Below are 16,023 nucleotides of genomic sequence, written 5' to 3'. Positions count from 1 at the left end.
TGACGTGGCTGTATGAGGCCTTGTTTTATGCGGGAGAAGTTGTATTTTTTTGTTCTGCGCAGTATGGAGATCAAAATAAATTACCGTCTAATAAATTTTTCGCCATGGATATAGAAAAAAGCGATTTTCGGCATTGTCTTTTCATAACGTCCACGCTAAATAACCTGTTCAATTAATTCTTCAGGTTATTACGGCCGTGTAGATACCTAATATGTGCAGGTTTTTATGTAATGTATGGACAATAAAATATATTTTATACGAAATAATAACTTTTTTTTTTTGGACATTTCTTTATCATTTTTTATTTAAAAAAAATGAATTCCATGAAGGGAAAACATATTAACCACTTTATTTTATACTTATAATGTATTCGCGTTCTCCTGTATACTAGTACATCATACTGTGTCACTATGACATCACTTGGAGTACCCTAACAGCAGGCTTACAGAACAGACAGCCCTGGGGTCCTTTCTAGGTCCTGACTGCAGAGGATTTTCCATTCCCTCATTGGGTCACTGGGGAATCGAAAATGGGGAGTCCCCTTTGATCGTGCTGCCATCATGGACCGCGGCGATCAAAAGGTTAAATAAACAGCCGGGATCGGAGGTTCCCCCGATCCCGGCTATATTCCGGAGGCTTCTCGAAGTACAGGAGCTGGTAGTAACCGATCATTGGAGCGCTCATTATCCTCTATTACAACGACGTCACTATAGACTCGGGACCTGCCTCAAAAGACAGTGGGAAGTTGGGAAGGGGTTAAAGGGAATTACTTTTTTCAATTTTTTTTTTTTTTTACTTGCGATCGTCATCTGATTGCTCAGCCTTTGTAAAGAGACAATGGCGGCAGTGATCTCCTTGCTGATGTAGCGAATATTTCCTGTGTTCCCGTAAGAAGGTCGGGACAGGACCTGTGGACGATCTTCTGATTCTCCTGCATCTTATTGACCCCTAGTGGTTGAATCTCATTATCGTTGGGGTGAAATAATCCTCATCTGTCCGGCAGGGGTCGTGTTTAATGATGGTTGTCGATCTGTGACCCGGGTTAAGTAATTAAAGGTTTTACAGATACATTGTAAGCGCACGTAGATAAATCACCGCTTCACAGCTCAGAGCAAGTTGAAAAACAAAACGGACTATCGGCAAAGTAGCAGCCATGTTGGCGATATCCCAGAAGGCAGCAGTGCAGTTCACTGGGACCATGGGACATCTAGGAGAACCGCTCCTTTAAAGGGTTTTTTAAGGGCTTATGGACGTCATAGAGGGGGATCCTCAGTTCGGATGAGCCTATCCCGTTGTGGCGGACTCCATGTGTCCATATATTATATGGACGGCCGTTCATCTTAATGGCTGCCATGTAATACTGCAGTGGCTGCTGCAGGGGAAATGACTGGCCGGAGAAGGCTTCATGAGCCTTAAATAAAAGCCTGTTCACACATGGAGGTAGAGCTGAACACGTAAATAAATCTTTCCTTGTATAATGAAAAATTCTGCAACTTTCTAATATACGTTGTGGTTCAATATCTCTGCTTGCTGTCAGAGAATGTAAACAGATACTGACTTAAGTTTGTTTGTGTGAAATATTCTAACATGTCTATTGGGTGTTGGACATTAAATGGTCATAGGAATAGTCCCTGCTTGTGGTGTACATGCGCTGTGTGTGTGTATATGTATGTATATGTAGATGTATAGGCTGTGGATATGTTTGGAGAAGGCCAAGCTTATAGCCTACGGTATATATGGGCCCGCGGTGTGGCAAACCCTGCTGACTGACCCTGACAGATTTTAGAATGGGCTCCCACCAGAGCAATTCTGCTTCAGAATTTTTCGAGACCGAGTCACAAATGAATAGTTGGCTGGAGGCCCAAATTTGATGACCTTCTTGTTTTCAGGGATGACCTTCTTATATTAAGAGCTAGCAAAGATGTAATCCTTTCTTCAGTGTATTATGATACCTTCTGTTGAAAGTATGCCCATATCTGATGTTCCTTTTAGGGTTTTGTCGTGGCCTCCATACAATGAAAGGAGGCTCAGATTTGAGGTCTTCATTACAGATTGGCCATTGTAGGAAACCAGGCAAAATGTTAATAAACCCAATTGGGAGTAGGTGTTGACTTAATTACATGAGTCAAGCCATGACGTGACGCTGTCCAGGGTAGGGCCTGAAATTCCAGGTTTGCCGGGATAGGGCCTGGAGACATAGACCTGCCGCTGTAGGGCCTTGAGACATAGACCTGCCGCTGTAGGGCCTGGAGACGTAGACCTGCCGCTGTAGGGCCTGGAGACATAGACCTGCTGCTGTAGGGAATGGAGACATAGACCTGCCGCTGTAGGGCCTGGAGACATAGACCTGCCGCTGTAGGGCCTGGAGCCCGCGAGTTTCCGGTGTAGGCAATAAAGTTACATTTCACTTTTGGATTAACAATTACGGTCTGTTGACCTACTCTTCAGGACCTCTTCATAGCACTGGTCTACTTCAGGGTTTTATGTCGTCTAATTTTTAGGGAAGACTGGAGCCGGACTTGTTCCACCTATTATCACAATGCTGTAGCCTGGTGAGAAGAGGTCCAACTGTGGCTCCTCTACTTACTCTGTTACTGAAGACTAATTGAACAGATTAGTTTCAGTTGAAAAGTGTTTTATATGTTTACAGAACCTGCTGAATATTGTTAATCTGACTTCAGTAAATTCCAACCGAATGGACCTCGGTGTATTTTTCAATATTAAAAGAAATGTAGCTGATTTAGTATTACTAAATGTAGAAGTGAACATAGTACTAGACATAGTAGTAAACATAGTTGTAGAAGTAAACGTAGTAGTAGTAGTAACCACAGTTGTGAACATAGTTGTAGAAGTAAACAAAGTAGTAGGCGTAGTAGAGTGAACATAGTAGTAGTAGTAATCGTAGTAGTTGTAGTAGTAGTAAACATAGTAGCAGACGTAATAGAAGTAGACATAGTAGTAAGCATAGTAGTAGACGTAGCAGTAGACGTAGTAGTAGTAAACCTAGTAGTAGACGTAGTAGTAGTAAACATAGTAGCGGACATAGTAGTAGTAAACCTAGCAGTAGACGTAGTAGTAAACATAGTAGTAGATGTAGCCGTAGTAAACATAGTAGTAGAGTAAACGTAGTAGTAGTAGTAAACAATAGTAGTAAGCATAGTAGTAAACCGTACTAGTAGTAAACATAGTAGTAGTAGTAGTAAGCATAGTCGTAAACAGTAGTAAAACTAGTAGTAGACGTAGTAGTAATAAACCTAGTTGTAGACGTAGTAGTAGTAGACGTAGTAGTAGTAAACATAGTAGTAGATGTAGTAGTAGTAAACATAGTAGTAGATGTAGTAGTAAACATAGTAGTAAGCATAGTCGTAAACATAGTAGACAAAGTAGTAAACATAGTAGTAGACATAGTAGCAAACATAGTAGTAGATGTAGTAGTAAACATAGTAGTAGATGTAGCAGTAGTAAACATAGTAGTAAATGTAGTAGTAGTAAACATAGTAATAGACGTAGTAGTAAATGTAGTAGTAGTAGTAAACATAGTAGTAGACGCAGTAGTACTAAACATAGTAGTAGACGCAGTAGTACTAAACATAGTAGCAGATGTAGTAGTAAATATAGTAGTAGACGTAGTAGTAGTAAACCTAGTAGTAGAAGTAGTAGTAGCAAACATAGTAATAGACGTAGTAGTAGGAGCAAACATAATAATAGACGTAGTAGTAGCAAACATAGTAATAGACGTAGTAGTAACAGCAAACATAGTAGAAGACGTAGTAGTAGCAGAAAACATAGTAGTAGACGTAGTAGTAGTAAACAGTAGTAAACATCGTAATAAATGTAATAAACCGTAGTAGTAAACATAGTAGCGGATATAGTAGTAGTAAACCTAGTAGTAGTAGTAAACATAGTAGTAGACGTAGTAGTAGCAAACATACTAATAGACGTAGTAGTAGGAGCAAACACAGTAATAGACGTAGTAGTAGCAAACATAGTAATAGACGTAGTAGTAGGAGCAAACATAATAATAGACGTAGTAGTAGCAAACATAGTAATAGACGTAGTAGTAACAGCAAACATAGTAGAAGACGTAGTAGTAGCAGAAAACATAGTAGTAGACGTAGTAGTAGTAAACAGTAGTAGTAAACATCGTAATAAATGTAATAAACCGTAGTAGTAAACATAGTAGCGGATATAGTAGTAATAAACCTAGTAGTAGTAGTAAACATAGTAGTAGACGTAGTAGTAGCAAACATACTAATAGACGTAGTAGTAGGAGCAAACACAGTAATAGACGTAGTAGTAGCAAACATAGTAATAGACGTAGTAGTAGGAGCAAACATAATAATAGACGTAGTAGTAGCAAACATAGTAATAGACGTAGTAGTAGCAGCAAACATAGTTGTAGACGTAGTAGTAGTAAACAGTCGTAGTAAACATCGTAGTAAATGTAATAAACCGTAGTAGTAAACATAGTAGCGGATATAGTAGTAGTAAACCTAGTAGTAGTAGTAGTAAACGTAGTAGTAGTAGTAAACATAGTAGTAGACGTAGTAGTAGCAAACATAGTAATAGACGTAGTAGTAGCAAACATAGTAATAGACGTAGTAGTAACAGCAAACCTAGTAGTAGACGTAGTAGTAGTAAACGGTAGTAATAAACATCGTAGTAAATGTAATAAACCGTAGTAGTAAACATAGTAGCGGATATAGTAGTAGTAAACCTAGTAGTAGTAGTAGCAAACATAGTAATAGACGTAGTAGTAGGAGCAAACATAGTAATAGACGTAGTAGTAGCAAACATAGTAATAGACGTAGTAGTAGCAGCAAACATAGTAGTAGACGTAGTAGTAGTAAACCGTAGTAATAAACATCGTAGTAAATGTAATAAACCGTAGTAGTAAACATAGTAGTGGACATAGTAGTAGTAAACCTAGTAGTAGTAGTAGTAAACATAGTAGTAGACGAAGTAGTAGTAGATGTAGTAGTAAACATAGTAGCGGACATAGTAGTAGTAAACCTAGTAGTAGTAGTAGTAAACATAGTAGTAGACTAAGTAGTAGTAGATGTAGTAGTAAACGTAGTAGTAAACGTAGTAGTAAACATAGTAGCGGACATAGTAGTAGCAAACGTAGTAGTAGTAGACGTAGTAGTAAACGTAGTAGTAAACAGTCGCGGACATAGTAGTAGCAAACGTAGTAGACGTGGTAGTAGTAGTAGTAAACATAGTAGTAGACGTAGTAGTAAACAACAGTAGTAGCGGACATAGTAGTAGCAAACGTAGTAGACGTAGTAGTAAACATAGTAGTAGACGTAGTAGTAGTAGTAGACGTAGTAGTAGTAAACAACAGTAAACGGTAGTAGTAAACATAGTAGCAAACGTAGTAGACGTAGTATTAGTAGTAAGCATAGTAGTAGACGTAGTAGTAAACAACAGTAGTAAACATAGTAGCTGACATAGTAGAAGCAAACGTAGTAGTAGTAGACGTAGTTGTAAACAACAGTAGTAAACAGTAGCGGACATAGTAGTAGTAGTAAACATAGTAGTAGACGTAGTAGTAAACAACAGTAGTAAACATAGTAGCGGACGTAGTAGTAGTAAACATAGTAGTAGAAGTAGTCGTAAACAACAGTAGTAGTAAACATAGTAGCGGACATAGTAGTAGACGTAGTAGTTGACATAATAGTAGTTGTAGTAATTGAAGCAGTAGACATAGTAGTATTTGACATAATATTAGTATTAGTAGACATAGTATGAATTAACAGTAGTTGATTGGACATAGTTGTAGTAGACATAGTAGTAGTAGTAAACATTTTATTTGAGTAGACCTAGTAGTAGTTGACATAGTAGTAGTAAATGTGTAGTGGCAGTAGTAGTAGACGTAGTAGTAGTAGTAGTAGTAGTAGACCTAGTAGTAGTAGTAGTAGTAGACCTAGTAGTAGTAGTAGTAGTAGACCTAGTAGTAGTAGTAGTAGACCTAGTAGTAGTAGTAGACCTAGTAGTAGTAGTAGACCTAGTAGTAGTAGTAGTAGTAGTAGTAGACCTAGTAGTAATAGTAGTAGTAGACCTAGTAGTAGACGTAGTAGTAGTAGTAGACCTAGTAGTAGTAGTAGACCTAGTAGTAGTAGTAGACGTAGTAGTAGTAGACGTAGTAGTAGACGTAGTAGTAGTAGACGTAGTAGTAGACGTAGTAGTAGACGTAGTAGTAGTAGACCTAGTAGTAGGTGACCTAGTAGTAGTAGACGTAGTAGTAGACGTAGTAGTAGTAGACCTAGTAGTAGTAGACCTAGTAGTAGTAGTAGACCTAGTAGTAGTAGTAGTAGACCTAGTAGTAGGTGACCTAGTAGTAGTAGACCTAGTAGTAGACCTAGTAGTAGTAGTAGTAGACCTAGTAGTAGTAGACCTAGTAGTAGTAGTAGACCTAGTAGTAATAGTAGTAGTAGACCTAGTAGTAGTAGTAGACCTAGTAGTAGTAGTAGACCTAGTAGTAGTAGTAGACCTAGTAGTAGTAGTAGACCTAGTAGTAGTAGACCTAGTAGTAGTAGTAGTAGTAGTAGTAGACCTAGTAGTAGTAGTAGACCTAGTAGTAGTAGACCTAGTAGTAGTAGTAGACCTAGTAGTAGTAGTAGTAGTAGACCTAGTAGTAGTAGTAGACCTAGTAGTAGTAGTAGTAAACATAGTAGTAGACTAAGTAGTAGTAGATGTAGTAGTAAACGTAGTAGTAAACAGTAGTAGTAAACGTAGTAGTAAACATAGTAGCGGACATAGTAGTAGCAAACGTAGTAGTAGTAGACGTAGTAGTAAACGTAGTAGTAAACAGTCGCGGACATAGTAGTAGCAAACGTAGTAGACGTGGTAGTAGTAGTAGTAAACATAGTAGTAGACGTAGTAGTAAACAACAGTAGTAGCGGACATAGTAGTAGCAAACGTAGTAGACGTAGTAGTAAACATAGTAGTAGACGTAGTAGTAGTAGTAGACGTAGTAGTAGTAAACAACAGTAAACGGTAGTAGTAAACATAGTAGCAAACGTAGTAGACGTAGTATTAGTAGTAAGCATAGTAGTAGACGTAGTAGTAAACAACAGTAGTAAACATAGTAGCTGACATAGTAGAAGCAAACGTAGTAGTAGTAGACGTAGTTGTAAACAACAGTAGTAAACAGTAGCGGACATAGTAGTAGTAGTAAACATAGTAGTAGACGTAGTAGTAAACAACAGTAGTAAACATAGTAGCGGACGTAGTAGTAGTAAACATAGTAGTAGAAGTAGTCGTAAACAACAGTAGTAGTAAACATAGTAGCGGACATAGTAGTAGACGTAGTAGTTGACATAATAGTAGTTGTAGTAATTGAAGCAGTAGACATAGTAGTATTTGACATAATATTAGTATTAGTAGACATAGTATGAATTAACAGTAGTTGATTGGACATAGTTGTAGTAGACATAGTAGTAGTAGTAAACATTTTATTTGAGTAGACCTAGTAGTAGTTGACATAGTAGTAGTAAATGTGTAGTGGCAGTAGTAGTAGTAGTAGTAGTAGTAGTAGACCTAGTAGTAGTAGTAGTAGACCTAGTAGTAGTAGTAGTAGTAGTAGACCTAGTAGTAGTAGTAGTAGTAGTAGTAGACCTAGTAGTAGTAGTAGACCTAGTAGTAGTAGTAGACCTAGTAGTAGTAGTAGACCTAGTAGTAGTAGTAGTAGTAGACCTAGTAGTAATAGTAGTAGTAGACCTAGTAGTAGACGTAGTAGTAGACCTAGTAGTAGTAGTAGTAGTAGACCTAGTAGTAGTAGTAGACGTAGTAGTAGTAGACGTAGTAGTAGACGTAGTAGTAGTAGACGTAGTAGTAGACGTAGTAGTAGACGTAGTAGTAGTAGACCTAGTAGTAGGTGACCTAGTAGTAGTAGACGTAGTAGTAGACGTAGTAGTAGTAGACCTAGTAGTAGTAGACCTAGTAGTAGTAGTAGACCTAGTAGTAGTAGTAGGTGACCTAGTAGTAGTAGACCTAGTAGTAGACCTAGTAGTAGTAGTAGTAGACCTAGTAGTAGTAGACCTAGTAGTAGTAGTAGACCTAGTAGTAATAGTAGTAGTAGACCTAGTAGTAGTAGTAGACCTAGTAGTAGTAGTAGACCTAGTAGTAGTAGTAGACCTAGTAGTAGTAGTAGACCTAGTAGTAGTAGACCTAGTAGTAGTAGTAGTAGTAGTAGACCTAGTAGTAGTAGTAGACCTAGTAGTAGTAGTAGTAGACCTAGTAGTAGGTGACCTAGTAGTAGTAGACCTAGTAGTAGTAGTAGACCTAGTAGTAGTAGTAGACCTAGTAGTAGTAGTAGACCTAGTAGTAATAGTAGTAGTAGACCTAGTAGTAGTAGTAGTAGACCTAGTAGTAGTAGTAGTAGACCTAGTAGTAGTAGTAGTAGACCTAGTAGTAGTAGTAGTAGACGTAGTAGTAGTAGTAGTAGACCTAGTAGTAGTAGTAGACCTAGTAGTAGTAGACCTAGTAGTAGTAGTAGACCTAGTAGTAGTAGTAGACCTAGTAGTAGTAGACCTAGTAGTAGTAGTAGTAGACCTAGTAGTAGTAGTAGACCTAGTAGTAGTAGTAGTAGACCTAGTAGTAGTAGACCTAGTAGTAGTAGACCTAGTAGTAGTAGACCTAGTAGTAGACCTAGTAGTAGTAGTAGACCTAGTAGTAGTAGTAGTAGTAGACGTAGTAGTAGACGTAGTAGTAGTAGACCTAGTAGTAGTAGTAGACCTAGTAGTAGTAGACCTAGTAGTAGTAGTAGACCTAGTAGTAGTAGTAGACCTAGTAGTAATAGTAGTAGTAGACCTAGTAGTAGTAGTAGACCTAGTAGTAGACCTAGTAGTAGTAGTAGACCTAGTAGTAGTAGACCTAGTAGTAGTAGACCTAGTAGTAGTAGACCTAGTAGTAGTAGACCTAGTAGTAGTAGACCTAGTAGTAGTAGTAGACCTAGTAGTAGTAGTAGACCTAGTAGTAGTAGTAGACCTAGTAGTAGTAGACCTAGTAGTAGTAGTAGACCTAGTAGTAGTAGTAGACGACCTAGTAGTAGTAGTAGACCTAGTAGTAGTAGTAGACCTAGTAGTAGTAGACCTAGTAGTAGTAGACCTAGTAGTAGTAGACCTAGTAGTAGTAGACCTAGTAGTAGTAGTAGACCTAGTAGTAGTAGTAGACCTAGTAGTAGTAGACCTAGTAGTAGTAGTAGACCTAGTAGTAGTAGTAGACCTAGTAGTAGTAGTAGACCTAGTAGTAGTAGTAGACCTAGTAGTAGTAGTAGACCTAGTAGTAGTAGACCTAGTAGTAGTAGACCTAGTAGTAGTAGTAGACCTAGTAGTAGTAGTAGACCTAGTAGTAGTAGTAGACCTAGTAGTAGTAGTAGACCTAGTAGTAGTAGTAGTAGTAGTAGACCTAGTAGACGTAGTAGTAGACGTAGTAGTAGTAGACGTAGTAGTAGTAGTAGACCTAGTAGTAGTAGTAGTAGACCTAGTAGTAGTAGACCTAGTAGTAGTAGTAGTAGTAGTAGACCTAGTAGTAGTAGTAGTAGTAGTAGTAGACCTAGTAGTAGTAGTAGACCTAGTAGTAGTAGACCTAGTAGTAGTAGTAGACCTAGTAGTAGTAGTAGACCTAGTAGTAGTAGACCTAGTAGTAGTAGTAGACCTAGTAGTAGTAGTAGTAGACCTAGTAGTAGTAGTAGTAGACCTAGTAGTAGTAGTAGACCTAGTAGTAGTAGTAGTAGACCTAGTAGTAGTAGTAGTAGTAGTAGTAGACCTAGTAGTAGTAGTAGACCTAGTAGTAGTAGACCTAGTAGTAGTAGTAGTAGACCTAGTAGTAGTAGACGTAGTAGTAGTAGACCTAGTAGTAGTAGTAGTAGTAGACCTAGTAGTAGTAGTAGACCTAGTAGTAGTAGTAGACCTAGTAGTAGTAGTAGACCTAGTAGTAGTAGTAGACCTAGTAGTAGTAGTAGACCTAGTAGTAGTAGTAGACCTAGTAGTAGTAGTAGACCTAGTAGTAGTAGTAGACCTAGTAGTAATAGTAGTAGTAGACCTAGTAGTAGTAGTAGACCTAGTAGTAGTAGTAGTAGTAGTAGACCTAGTAGACGTAGTAGTAGACGTAGTAGTAGTAGACGTAGTAGTAGTAGTAGACCTAGTAGTAGTAGACCTAGTAGTAGTAGTAGTAGTAGACCTAGTAGTAGTAGTAGTAGTAGTAGTAGTAGTAGACCTAGTAGTAGTAGTAGACCTAGTAGTAGTAGACCTAGTAGTAGTAGTAGACCTAGTAGTAGTAGACCTAGTAGTAGTAGACCTAGTAGTAGTAGACCTAGTAGTAGTAGTAGACCTAGTAGTAGTAGTAGTAGACCTAGTAGTAGTAGTAGTAGACCTAGTAGTAGTAGTAGACCTAGTAGTAGTAGTAGTAGACCTAGTAGTAGTAGTAGTAGTAGTAGTAGACCTAGTAGTAGTAGTAGACCTAGTAGTAGTAGACCTAGTAGTAGTAGTAGTAGACCTAGTAGTAGTAGACGTAGTAGTAGTAGACCTAGTAGTAGTAGTAGACCTAGTAGTAGTAGTAGTAGACCTAGTAGTAGTAGTAGTAGACCTAGTAGTAGTAGTAGTAGTAGTAGACCTAGTAGTAGTAGTAGTAGACCTAGTAGTAGTAGTAGTAGTAGTAGACCTAGTAGTAACAGTAGTTCTTATGTTTTCTCCTTTGTCTTTTCAGGTTAAAGTCCTACAGGCCACAGGTTTGCCACAACATCTCACCAACTTTGTGTTCTGTCATTATACTTTCTATGCTCAACCGGAGCCAATCATGGTGGCCCCTGAGGTGGACCCTAGTACATCCTCTCCTGTCAGTAAGGAGCCTCAGTGCATGGTCGTCTTTGATCACTGTAAAGTGAGTACAATAACTTCTCTAATTTTCTGCACAATCATTGTAGAAGAAAATCACACGTTCATCCAGTAAGATAATATAACCTTTATTTAGGGGGGTTTATGGTTGTACTCCAGTGCACACAACTTTATGTCAAACGCTGTTTATTGGTATATTCCGTTTAGGTGGAGTTTGAGATTGTTTAGTGGCTGGGAATCTTGTCAGCTTTGTTCCCTGTCTGCAGTAGAAGCACGGGAACCGAGTTGTCAGACTTCATACCTTTCTGTATATAAGTGATTTTCGGGTCTGCAGGGTCAGGAGAGTTCTTTAAATATTATTGTACCTTGCAGAGCCTGTAGGTTTGTAAGATCCAGACCATCAGTGATGCCTGACAACTCATTTCCCGCCCTCTTATTACATGACGTTTTTTTAATCTTACTTTATTAGACCAGTTTGCACGATACTTCATTAACTGCCGTCATTCACTTCATGTTTTTTTTGCCCGTTAGGAGTTTTCTGTTAACATCTCAGAAGATTTCTTGGATTATTTAGCGGAGGGGGCTTTGGCCATTGAAGTTTACGGACACAAAGCGAGTGACCCTCGTAAGAATCCTGCCTTGTGGGATCTGGGAATAATTCAAGCAAAAACACGCAGTTTACGAGACAGGTGAGCCGGGACATGTTCCCTACCTGCGTCCTCGCCTTGTGCAACCTGTTAATGCCATTGGGATATGAGGATTATGGACGCCCATTCGCCTACGTGTAATTCTCAATATGTCTTGTTGGGTTGTCGTGTCTTTTTAGCACGTCGATGTAGATTTTATTTATTTTGTCTGGCGGGTGGAATGTGGGTTTTGTTCAGAAAAGGTGAAATACAGGGTGAGTCAAAAATCCGGAGCCGCCCAAATGTCCTAAGCGATGTTTACCCCTTATCGACAGTTCTGTCAGTTTTGACGACCCGAATAGCGCAGCGTGCAACCCTGACGGACTTCACTTTAAATAGGAGGGCAGGGGTCATGCTCCGGATCTTTTGCTTAACCTGTAAGTACATTATTTGGCCAAAAGATTGTGGATACCTGACCATCACGTCTTTGAGCTTCAAGGACATCCCATTCTAAAACCATTGGCGCTAATATGGAGTTAGGCCCCTTTTGCGGATATAGCAGCCTCCACTCTTCTGGAAAGACTTTCTACAAGCTTTCGGAGTATGTCTGTCGTAATTTGTGTCCATACATCCAGAAGAGCATTGGTGGGGTCAGGCACTGATGTTGGGGAGAAGGTCTGGCTCACAATCGACGTTCTAATTCATCCTATTGGTTTTGTATGCATTTGAGGTCCGGACACTTACAGGTGACCGGGGCCGATCTAGCAGATAACACTTACAGGTGACTGGGGCAGATCTAGTAGATAATAATAGCACAGGTGACCCGGGGCAGATCTAGCAGATAATAATAGCACTTACATGCGACTCGGCAGACCTATCAGATAATAGTACTAACAGGCGACCGGGCAGATCTAGTGGATAATAATAGGACTTACAAGTGACTGGAGCAGATCTAGCAGATGATAATAATAGCACAGTTGACTCAGCAGATCTAGCAGATAATAATAACAACAATCACAGGTGACCAGGTCAGATCTAGAAGATAATATTAGCACATTCAGGGGACAGGGGCAGATCTAGCAGATGATGATGATGATAATAATAATAATAACAACACAGGTGACCGAGTGTAGATCTAGCAGATAATAACACTTACAGGTGACCAGGGCAGATCTAGCAGATAATAAGAACACTTACAGGTGACTAGGGCAGATAATAACCCTTACAGGTGACCGGGGGCAGATCTAGCAGATCAGAAATCTCACCAACTGACTTGTGGTAAAGGTGGCATCCTATGACAGTGCCAAGTGTAAAGTCAGTGAGCTCTTCAGTACAACCCATAATACTAGCAATGCTTATCTATGGAGATTACATGGCTGTGTGCCTGATTTATGAGGTCAGCATTCATCGATTGTATGAGCCTTTAGTGTACGGATGTATAATCGTTATCTCTGTGCAATATAATTAAAACTACTAAAATAATGGGGGAGAATTGAAGGAGATTTTATCATTTATACGTGGGGATTTTTCGCTAGAACTATCCGTGTTTCTTCGCAGGTGGAGTGAGGTCACCCGAAAGGTTGAGTTGTGGATCCAGATCTTAGAGCTGAATGAAAATGGAGATTTCTGTCCTGTTGAAGTTGTCCCTGCCAAAGATGTTCAAACAGGAGGCATCTACCAGCTGAGACAGGTACGACTCCCAAATAAGCCACTGGTCAGCTCTACTCTGCCCCCTGCTGGAGATCTGTTACCGCACAAGTTACTATTAAAGGGGGTTTCCAAGTACGTTGTGGCCTTTTAATCCCGCTCCATTTTCAAGAACTTTACTTGCTGTCAGTGCGTGGAAATAATCATTAGCTAAACAGCCTGAACTCCAGACTGATGCATTTTACCTGCGCTGACACATTGTAACGAATTACCAGGGCAGGAGAGAGATTTGTGTTGATGATGTGTAGATCATGTAGCCATGTGCACTAGAAATGACGGGAGGAGGGAGAGAGAAATACAATCTGAACATCCGCTGTATTCTGCGTCTGTGGTGGAATTTTGATATCACGTTCGGAGAGAATAATAGCGCGGTGGTGATTATATCGCCGCTCCTCCTCCGGGTCAGCGGATGACCCCTCCCCCCATGTCTGCAGCGCTGTACCTGGGTAATGAATTGCTATGTAGCAGCAGTCATTGAGATAATGCCGGAAGCGTTTACCTGTTTGTAGCTGCGGCGGAGGATTCAGTGAACGGCTCTCCCAGGGGCGGCAGGAAGTGCCTGAGCCGAGTCTAATTGCTCCCGAGCTCCGTAATAACCAATTTCTCTCACCTCGTTGCTGCAATTACTGTCTGCGCCGTTTTCTTAATTTTTCCCTAAAGTTTTTAGCTAATTATCCAGTAATTGGCATCCGCCGCCTCTCTGCGGGAAGGAGCTCAGCGCCTTCCTCCACTGCTGGCTGCGCCGTATTAACCCTATAATAGAGGAAGAAATGACTAATCTCGTGTCCAGACTCCCCCTGCCGTCCTCGGCCCACTGGTCACCCCTCAGAGGGATACACGCCACCTCTTTTTTGGTCATTCTCCATGGTACATGCACCCGGGTATTTTTTCTCTTCCACACCTATATTTCTATCTGTACGGTAAAATTCCTTCAGTCCGACATCTGATAATCCAGAACGTCTGATATTGTGTTCCCAGCACAGAAGTGGTGGAGATGTTGGTGTAATGTTTCTGTCGGTGTTCTTCCCGGTATAGGGTCAGTCTCGGCGTCTTCAGGTGGAGGTGCGATCAGTACAGGACTCTGGAACGCTGCCTCTTATAGAAGATTCCATACTGTCCGTGTCCGTGGGGTGTGTGAAAATAGTTCATAACAAGACCGGCAAGGGTCAAGATGTTCATCAGGTGAGTGTGGTAGATCTATCTATCTATCTATCTATCTATCTATCTATCTATCTATCTATCTATCTATCTATCTATCTATCTATCTATCTATCTCTCTCATATCTATCTATCTATCTCATATCTATCTATCTATCTATCTCATATCTATCTATCTCATATCTATCTATCTATCTATCTCATATCTATCTATCTCATATCTATCTATCTCTCTCATATCTATCTCATATCTATCTATCTTATCTATCTCATATCTATCTATCTTATCTATTATTTTTATCTGTGTACATAATTCTGTCCCTTTTTTCTGTCTGGCAGGATGGCGGAGAAGATGTTGACAGCTACCAGGTGAATTAGTTGTTCCTCCATACACGCTTCGTTTCCGTTCACCAGACACTAAACATATTCAGCATTGTGAGATCCATTAGACTTTGCAGCACTGCGGCTCGGAGCCAGAATCCAACCAGACATCTGCATGGAGTTTATATGCACAAGGAAGAGAAGACCAATCTACGGCAATCACCATTCAGTAGAAAAGGGTCTCTATGTATTCAGTGAATCGGCGCTCTATGATGTGGACCTCGAGCCTCCGGCTTGTGCTCCGCATCCTGGAGTGCTGCTTTTCTGAATACATCGAGACCCTTTTCTACTGAATGGTGATTGCCGTGGATTTGTCTTCTCTTCCTTGTGCATTCGTTGAACTTGTTTGTCAATACCACAGAGCACCCGCCACCGGTTGTAGAGTAGATGTGAGTTGTGAGGAGGTCCATGCATGGTGCTGGGATACATAGTGCTCCACCAGACAGAGCAGCGCCCATCATTCTGTTTCTCATACCCCTTGATGGAGTTTATATGTCTGCGTAGGTTTCCGGACTTCCTATAAACTTGAACCTGCCCAGATATTTTATGGTTCTGAACATTGAAAATTATGAGGATCTGTCACTAGTTTATTAATTCCCTATCTCCTAACTAATCTAATAGCCGCTTTTGCTGCTGATAACTACAGTGGGATTTTTTTTTTTCAAAAATATTTATTATTTGCAAAGTTATGAGAATTTTTTTTTAATATTCCTAGTTTGGCTGTACTTGCCAAATGGGAGGTGACTTTCTGTATGACGCTGTCCAATCAGCATACAGCTTCTCCCCCTTGCCTGCCCAGCAGCACAGCGTGATCATATAGTATACAGCTTCCATTCCCGACTGTGTATTCAACAGGTGATATCTCCAGTTGTTTCAGAACAGCGATCCTGGTGTCATATCAAAGATTGGAATCTCCTCTTTTATATGACACCAGAACCGCTGTTCTAGCTGGTCCACAGCCGGAGATCTGGCTATTTGAAGTGATCCCCCTTCCCTCCAGCCTCAGTCTCTTGCGCTGTGTGAAGCAGCTTCATGCTGATTGGACAGCGTCAGAGGCTGTGAGGAGGCTCCACCTCCGGAGAATCGCTGCTGTTTCCTCCCACTTGTCTAGTATAACCTCATTTACATATTTAGAAAAAAGCTCATAACCTTTAAAATAATAAACATTTTGGGACACAATTTCCAGTTTTATCATCGGTGTGACCGCGCCTATTAGATTAGCCAGGAGATAGGACATTACTAAACTAGTGACAAATCCTCTTTAATATACACCAGGTTTTGATTTTCTCCCTTTCCCTGATCTTACTACTTCA

The 16,023-nt window shown here is 40.2% G+C and overlaps 1 protein-coding gene across 2 annotated transcripts in view; it reads left to right on the top strand.

Annotated features, from left to right (window-relative positions):
• KIF13B (kinesin family member 13B) overlaps positions 1–16,023 on the top strand; it is a 201,228-nt gene that overhangs the window by 115,178 nt on the left and 70,027 nt on the right. For both annotated transcript variants that reach the window (XM_075860868.1, XM_075860867.1), the window contains exons 22-26: positions 10,711–10,884; positions 11,370–11,527; positions 13,022–13,154; positions 14,207–14,353; positions 14,669–14,698. In XM_075860868.1, the coding sequence (XP_075716983.1) occupies positions 10,711–10,884; positions 11,370–11,527; positions 13,022–13,154; positions 14,207–14,353; positions 14,669–14,698 (642 nt within the window). The remainder of the gene's footprint in view (positions 1–10,710; positions 10,885–11,369; positions 11,528–13,021; positions 13,155–14,206; positions 14,354–14,668; positions 14,699–16,023) is intronic.

The sequence above is a fragment of the Rhinoderma darwinii genome, chromosome 4 (assembly GCF_050947455.1).
Source record: "Rhinoderma darwinii isolate aRhiDar2 chromosome 4, aRhiDar2.hap1, whole genome shotgun sequence".
NCBI classification, from domain to species: Eukaryota; Metazoa; Chordata; class Amphibia; order Anura; family Rhinodermatidae; genus Rhinoderma; species Rhinoderma darwinii.
This window is presented reverse-complemented; position numbering and strand designations above follow the sequence as displayed.